The sequence below is a fragment of the Lactuca sativa genome, chromosome 8, assembly GCF_002870075.4.
Source record: "Lactuca sativa cultivar Salinas chromosome 8, Lsat_Salinas_v11, whole genome shotgun sequence".
NCBI classification, from domain to species: domain Eukaryota; kingdom Viridiplantae; phylum Streptophyta; class Magnoliopsida; order Asterales; family Asteraceae; genus Lactuca; species Lactuca sativa.
This window is the reverse complement of record NC_056630.2, coordinates 14,785,492-14,793,955: the sequence shown is the minus strand read 5'-3', so window position 1 is coordinate 14,793,955 and position 8,464 is coordinate 14,785,492. Positions and strand designations below refer to the sequence as shown.

The 8,464-nt window shown below is 35.5% G+C and overlaps 1 protein-coding gene across 1 annotated transcript; it reads left to right on the top strand.

Moving 5' to 3' along the window:
- Positions 1-6,494: 6,494 nt before the first annotated feature.
- Positions 6,495-7,785, top strand: LOC111905844 (ethylene-responsive transcription factor 5). The gene has a single exon (XM_023901564.3). The coding sequence runs from the start codon at positions 6,558-6,560 to the stop codon at positions 7,629-7,631; it is 1,074 nt and encodes a 357-aa protein (XP_023757332.1). The 5' UTR covers positions 6,495-6,557; the 3' UTR covers positions 7,632-7,785.
- Positions 7,786-8,464: the final 679 nt, after the last annotated feature.

Here is an 8,464-nt window from a genome sequence, read left to right as displayed (position 1 = left end):
AGCTTTGATAGCTCTACTTTGAATGATTGTAACTCAGTGAATATAATACCAAAATAAAAAAAATTATAGTCTGAACTCATCTACAAACTGTAAACTAAATGTTGGAAAAAACCGGAGGCCAATCCGACTTAAAACGAATGAGTTATGGGTGTTTAAAAAACGTCACATATTACAACATCTTGCTGAAAAACTGAATTTTTTCAGTTTTGATAGCTCTACTTTGAATGATTGTAACTCAGTGAAAATAATACCAAAATAAACAAAATTATAGTCTAAATTCATCTACAAACTGTAAAATAAATGTTGGAAAAAACTGGAGGTCAATCCGACTTAAAACGAATGAGTTATGGGTGTTTAAAAAACGTCACAGATTACAAAATCTTAATAATTTTGCTGAAAAGCTGATATATAACTTAAAAATAAATATTACCTCTTATGCCAAATTCCATAAATGCCTCTTGTAACTGATATGCGGACTTCAATAACTCGAAAGTCAAGTTCCATTGGGTAGGAGTGTCACCACATAGAAACTTCTTCGTTTGTAAGCCACAATCTTTCATCGCCTTCTTGAACTTGTTTATTCTTTGTGGTGACAATCTAATGTACCGTACCGCCTTTTGGATACACTCAACATGATAGTTTTGGTATTTTAGTCCATCCTTTACGATAAGGTTTAAAATGTGGGCCATACACCTAACTTGGAAATGCTTTCCACCCTCGTAAAGATTGGGCAACTTTTTGACCAAAAAGTCAATTGCCTTGTCGTTTGTAGCGGCGTTGTCCAAGGTAATGGTCATGACATTTTTCATTCCCCATCCACGAATACAATCGAGTAATTCTCGGCCCATATCCTCTCCCTTATGGCTATCTATCTCCCTAAAGTTTATAATTCTCTTGTGCATCATCCAATTCTCGTCTATGAAGTGAGCCGTAACCACCATGTAAGTAGTCCTTTGATAAGAAGACGTCCAAGTGTCCGTTGTCAAATGTATAGCGGTCTTTGGGTTACTTAAAAATTGAAGCATTTTGGTTCTTTCCTCTATGTAAAATTTAGAAACATTTCGGGATATTGTATGTCTAGATAGCAACACAACCTTAACATTAAGTGCATTGGTGTATTCCACAAAAGCCTCGTTTTCAACGAACTTGAAAGGTAATTCGCCTACCACAAAAAGGTTAAGTAATGCTTTTTTGATCGTTGCATCATCGTGTTTCCATGTTTTAACACTAGTATCTCCATTTGAATCCTTTAGATTCAATTTGGTTTGAGTTGGATGTTGTAGCTTATCTGGGTTTTTTTTGACACCGACCTATGTGTTTGAGTAGCCTTTCACACCAATGACATTTTCCATATCTTCTTTCCATACCATCATCCTCTTTTATCATAACTTTATCAAATGAGTCCCAACAAGAGGATGTTTCTTTGCCACTTGTTTGTTTTTTTTTTGTGACTTGTTTTCGTTTTGCTATTTGTTCTTTTTCGTTTGTTAAAATTTGATTGATCATCTTTTGCCGAATCGTCAACTAAATTGATTTGTGGTGTATCCTCAATAAATTCCTCTTCATCAACATTCGTATCCTACATTACATATAGTCACAACAAAAATGTTTTCACAATTAATCAACAAAATATAACAACATACTTTATGACATTCAACAAAAATTAACAAAAATCAACAAAAAAAATCAGAACCCTAGTTTACATACAATCAAAACAAAAACTTTTTCAAAATTAATCAACAAAATATAGCAACATACTTTATAACTTTCAACAAAAATTAACAAAATTCAACCAAAAACATAGCCTTAGTTTACATACAATCACAATAAAATTTTTTTGACAACAAATAACCTAAATAAAACAACATACTTTATGACATTCAACAAAAATTAACAAAAATTAACAAAAATCAACAAAAAATCATAACCCTAGTTTACATACAATCAAAAGAAAAACTTTTTCACAATTAATCAACAAAATATAGCAACATACTTTATAACTTTCAACAAATATTAACAAAATTCAACCAAAAAACATAACCTTAGTTTACATATAATAACAATAATTTTTTTTGACAAGTATTCAACTAAATATAACAATATTGTTTGTTATTTCAACAAAAATTAACAAAAAAACAACCAAAAATCATAACCCTTACTTGAATTTCATCATCATCAAGTCCAATCCAATTAGCATTCCCGATTTTTGATTCCATTACTTCTGAATTGAGACTTGAGTTTCTCAGAAATCTTGAATCGACACTTGAGACTTGAGAGAGGGAGAATCGACACTTGAGAGTTGAGTAGGATTCAGAAACGACTTGCGACTTGCGACTTGAGGATTCAGAATCGACACTTGAGACTTGCGACTTGCGATTGGAGCCGCTCCACTGCAGATTTGCAACTTGAGAGAAGGGCTCCACTGCCGATTTGTGACTTGAGATAATCAGGGAAGGCACGATTTGCGATTTGAGATAATCGACATCGAACGAATTTTTCTTTGGTTTGGAAATCAGTATGCTATTACGCTACGTGTTATGGGAAAGGGAACATCGTTAGTGCTGGTATAATATAAGGCCGATCAATTTGACTTTTTTACCATGTCCAACCGGTTCTGGACCCGGTAAAAACCAGACCGAACCAGGAAAAAAAACGGACCGGACCGGATAGAAATCTTAGAACCGAGAACCGGCCCGAGGGTCCAAAAAAATGGTCCGGTCCACCGGTCCAAATGCTCACCCCTACCATTTTACATCCACCAGACTTTTAGCACAGCCAAGGAAGTTAAACAACAAATTTATCTTCATTCCATACAAAGTAGAAGGGAGTTAGACTTCGTCAAGAATGACAAAAACAGGATTAGAGTGGTTTGTAAAGGGACAATGCCAAACCTTGGGATATTAGAAACAGGTGGGACCAGCAAAAGTAATGACAAAGTGGGACCAAGTCAAAAGAAAAAGAAAGTGAAAGATGTTTCTATTCATAAATGCCCATGGGTCCTACTAGTGAGTAAGTGGAAAAAAGACATTAATTGGACTGTTAAGACCTATGAAAAGCAACATACATGTCTTCAAAGAAGGAAAATTAAGGCATGCAACTACAAGTTTCTCTCTGAACAGATTATTGACACAAAGGAGTCAAACCCAGAAATACCACTTAGAGCATTACATGAGATGCTTGAGAAGAAATACCAAGTTGGATTGTCAGACATGAAAGTTCATAGGGCGAAAATGAAAGCCCTGGAATCAATTAGGGGAGATTTGGCTGCTCAGTACTCGTGTCTAAGAGACTACTTACAGGAGGTGCAGAGTAGAAATCCAAACACCACAGTCAAACTTCAAGTGCAAAGTGAACCATGTTATGCATCTAAGACCAGGGTATTTGAACGAGTATACATTTGTCTTGGTCCACTGAAAAGTGGATTTGCAGCAGGGAAAAGAGATTTACTAGGGCTTGATGGTGCATTCATGAAAGGTCCATACCATGGTATGATCCTGACAGCAATGGTATGTGCATAATCATATTTTAGTATTTGATTAATGTTTGACTATAGTTAATTGTTTGATTATTACTATGTTTGACATGATAATTCAGGGTTTAGATGGGAACAACTGCTCATACCCTTTGGCATATGCAGTTGTTGAAGCAGAGAACTTTAATTCATGGACCTGGTTTTTAACTAACTTAGGAGATGATCTTGGTTTGTAGGCAAACTCCAACTTCACTTTCATATCAGACAGACAGAAGGTAAATAAAGTTCTCCATTCATTTTCACCTGCATGTTTTACAATTCAATAAGAAACTTCACTCTTTTGATGATTTAGGGGTTATTGCCTGCACTTGAGAAACTTTTCCCAGCAGCAGAGCATAGATATTGCCTAAGGCATCTTCATGAGAACATGAAACGTAAATGGAGGGGCAAGGAATTCAAGGATTGTCTTTGGAATTGTGCAACATGTACCACCATACCACAATTCAATAGTGCCACAGAAGAACTAAAACTTAACAGTGAAACATATGACTGGCTTAATTCTATTCCACCTAAGCACTGGTCCAGATCCCACTTCTTAGGTATATAATATTATGTTGATAAGTGTATAATTTTTAAATATAATCTAATACAGTTATGTTTTATCAGGGAGGGCACATTGTGATGCTTTGTTGAATAATATGTGTGAGAGTTTGAATAGCAAAATAGTGAAGGGTCATGATAAGCCAATTATCAGTTGCTTGGATTTTATTAGGGAGTATATTATGAGGAAAATTGTCATGGTTGAAAAAGAAATTGACAAAGCTAATGGCCCATTAACTCCTACAGCCACTAAGACCCATCAAAAAATTAAAGAAAGGACAATACAGTGTAAGGCAGTGTTCTGTGGAAATGGGAAGTACCAGGTTACAAGTGAAGGTACTAATCAATGTGTGGTTAATATGGACCAACAAACTTGCTCATGTAACAGGTGGGAACTGACAGACATACCCTGCAAACATAGTATAGTAGCTATATGGGATATGAGGCTCAACAATGAAAATGTTGGAATACATGAGACATGAGTTCACCCAACATATTGGCTCAAGACTTGGAAAGAAATGTATGTCTTCAAAGTTGAACCTATTAATGGAAGGTTTTTGTGGGAAAAAAGCACATGTCCTACCAAGTTGATACCACCAAAGTATCGTGTCCCTATTGGCAGACCAAAAAAAAAAGAGAAGAAGATCTGCAACAGAAGATGATGGAGTGTCCACAAAATGGAAATCTGTAACATGCACACAATGTGGAAATGTGGGCCATAATGGAAGGACTTGTAAGGGACAATCACAGGCTGGAATGGAATAGGAGAAGGTGCAACAGGGAATACAACAGGAGAAGGTGCAGCAGGTAGCAGTGGTGGTGTAACAAAAGGAGTTGGGAAGAAGGGAAAAATCCCCATTCTTTGAGAATTTGTAGTTTGGTATCATGATCATGAAGGATAACTATGTTTTTGTTAAGCATTTATTGTCGTATTACTTTGTTGTTATGTTTTGTATTTTGATACTTTGTTGCTATCTATGATAACTATCTGTATGCCATAACACTATGTTGCTATTTTGGATGTCCCTTTATATTAATGGTAAATGGTTATCTTGGATATTTTAAGTTTTGTCCCTTTTTATTGTTATATTGGATGCTACATATATTGAATGGTATATTACATATTGTTATATTGGATGCTACATGTATTGAATAATATATTGCAAATACCACATTTTCATTAAATTTGAACACCAACTGATAACACCATATTATGATTACACAACATATTGTAACTGGAATTGAAGGTTTTTCTTAATACAAATAACAATACAAAATACACATAACAAAATACTAACAACTTCATTACTAAACCTAAACTTTAGATATAAGGACTGAAACAAAAAAAAAAACCCAGCTAATAACTAGGTAAAGCTTCAATTTGCGATTTTGTTCTTCAAGTTTCATCCTAAACGCCATATAATCACAGTCCTAATCATAATCATTCACCCATCCTATGAACTTGCATAATGGTCCCTTAACCAATTAAAGTAGATGAAGAATTAGGGCAAAATTAGAGAAGATGAATAACAAAATTAAAATCATTAACCTTACCTTTACTGTACAAGCATAGTAGAGTTTCCCAGGGTTTCTTTTGCTATAAGATGTGCAAATCACTACAGTGGCTCCACAATTGCATTTGATATCGATCATTGTTATCTATTTGGAAGAAATCGATCGAACGAGGGGAGGAGACGAAGGAGAGGATACCAGAGGAAAAGAGGGTTGCAGTGTTTTATAAGATTTTAAGGTGCAACGGCATTAAGAATGGACACAAACACTGAAAAGACGAAAATGCCCCTGCGTGCAAGGCACGTGGGTAGCTTAAACGGAAGCCTATAACGGTTAACATGCATAGGGACTAACCGTGCAAGATAAATAACAACGAGGGACTGTCCGAGTTAAATGGAAATAAGGATTAAACACATTTTCTGGCATATGCACGAGGAACCAACGGTGTAATTTACCCATTATAATATTAAAATTGAAACTTAAATCCAAAAAGATTGGTCCCCATCAATCTTAAAAGATACAGGGAAAAATAATTGCAGTTACAACTTGACAACACAAAAGGACAAATAAATATTAGTTATTGTATCAATAAGTTGTCGTTTGTCTTTATCTTTGTTTTTTGTATTCTTATTTGGTAATTATATAAAAACGTAAAATGGACAAAAAAATCGGTGTCAATTATATATATTTATTTATGTATTTGTGTTTTTAAAAAGCCATCACTAATTGATTAGATGATTAGATCTTGCATCAAACGTAAACGTATGATTTAAATACTGTAAAACACATAAATCAAATAAGCAATAATAATTTTTGCATAAAATGAATTAGTCCGAAATTTGTTGTATCTGTTATTCCTTTGTCGTTGACTCTCTGTATATATCCATTCCTCTTCTCTTCACCATTTCCACGCCTCTCTCTCTCTCTCTCTCTCTCTCTCTCTCTCTCTCTCTCTCTCTCTCTCAGTTCAACAATGGCATCACTCGAGGAATTTTCAGCTCTAGATCTCATCCGTCAACACCTGCTTATTGACGATTCCTCTTTCCTACAGGAATATTCCATACTCTCCGATCATCACTGCAATAATACCACCCACAAATCCACCGTTGTTTTTCCTCTAACCTCGTCATCATCATCTTCTACTTCTTCTTCTTCTTCTCCTACGTCCTCTGTGATTGATCACACTCGAACGGTTTCCGGCCACCAATTTGAATTCAGAGTGGAACCAGAACCGATGCTTCAATCAAGTTCATCGGATATAACTGGAAAATTTAGCAACAACGGTTTTAATCAACGAAAACCCTCTGTGAATATATCGTTTCCGCCTGCAATCGAGAAATTTGATGTCGTGGTTAAGGAGAAGGAGTTTGAGGAGAGGAAGCATTACAGAGGAGTAAGACAACGGCCGTGGGGAAAGTTTGCCGCGGAGATCAGGGATCCTAGCAAGAAAGGGACTAGGGTTTGGCTTGGGACTTACGACACCGCCATAGATGCAGCAAAAGCGTATGATAAAGCAGCGTTTAAGCTTCGAGGCAACAAAGCCATATTGAATTTCCCGCTCGAAATTGGAAATTCAGAGGAAGCGGCGGAAACGGAGACGAGGGTGGTGACGAGTAATAGTCGTAAAAGAGCTGCCGGAAAGTCTGAGTTGGAAGTGAGAGGAAGTCGGAAAGAAGTGAAAGTAGAACCAGACACGGCGAAGTACGGTGGTGATAAGGCTGATGCTGCGGTTGGGTCCTTAACATTTGAAAAGGTCCCATTATTATCATCATCTTATCCTGCCATGGACTTCACGTCCGGTTGTATGATCAGGAGTAATGGCCCTAAAAGCGTTGCCGGACAGTCTGTGGTGGAAGTGAGAGGAAGTCGGAAAGATGTGAAAGTAGAACCAGAGACGGCGGAGTGCGACGGTGATAAGGCGGATGCAGCGGTTGGGTCGACCATATCGCCGACAAACTGGACGCCGGACGATAACAGTATGTTCGATGTCACGTTATTATCACCTTATCCGACGATGGACTTCACGTCCGGTTGTATGGTGACGTAACGATGATTTAACGGCGTTTACTATATTTTCAAAAATGAAACAGCTGTTGGTTGTTTCGCAATTATAAATTATATGTATACGTAATTTGAAATTGTAAATCGCTAGCATTGTATAAAGTTTTTATTAATAGTCGACTACATTAATTTGAGTCATATTTTGAATGATGTCATGGAATCGATAATAAAATATAATTCATCATAGTGCATTATAATTTATAAATGAAGGTGACGAGATACATAAGTTGATAATATTTTTTTTATTAAAGGGGTCAATGGCAACTCCTTTAAATTGTTCTATTATAATTTTATAACAGTCTTATTAAACAGTAAATATTGTCAAGGTAACTCTAAGCTCAAACAACTATTCTATATCTGGTTGTTAGTAATAGACATGTGTAAAATACGTCTAATGAGTATTAAAATATAAAAATGAATAGCAGTAGAATCTTGGTCTCATGTAAATTAGATAAGTGAAGTATGATGGTCGGCAGCACAATAAAGAAGGAGACTCTTTTCGTAGAAACCTCCGGTATAAATAAATAAATAATTAATTAATTAGAGAAAAATATAAATACATAAATCAATATAAATATAAATTATGAAAATGCGTCCACACTAAAAAGATCTATGCATATAAAACGTTAGCCCGATGAAAAATGAACAATCTGATAGAGGAAACAAATGTGCATATAGAGAGGGGTAAATGTCAAAAAAAAAAAACATTAACATATACACACTTACTAAAATGAGATAATAGAAATAAGTGAGTAGCATATACTAATAACACATTTTGAAAGAATAGGAAACATGAGTAACTATATCAACAATGAGTAG

Bases quoted from the DNA above. Each gene is read 5' to 3' on its own strand.
- LOC111905844 (XM_023901564.3), top strand. From the start codon at position 6,558: ATGGCATCACTCGAGGAATTTTCAGCTCTAGATCTCATCCGTCAACAC.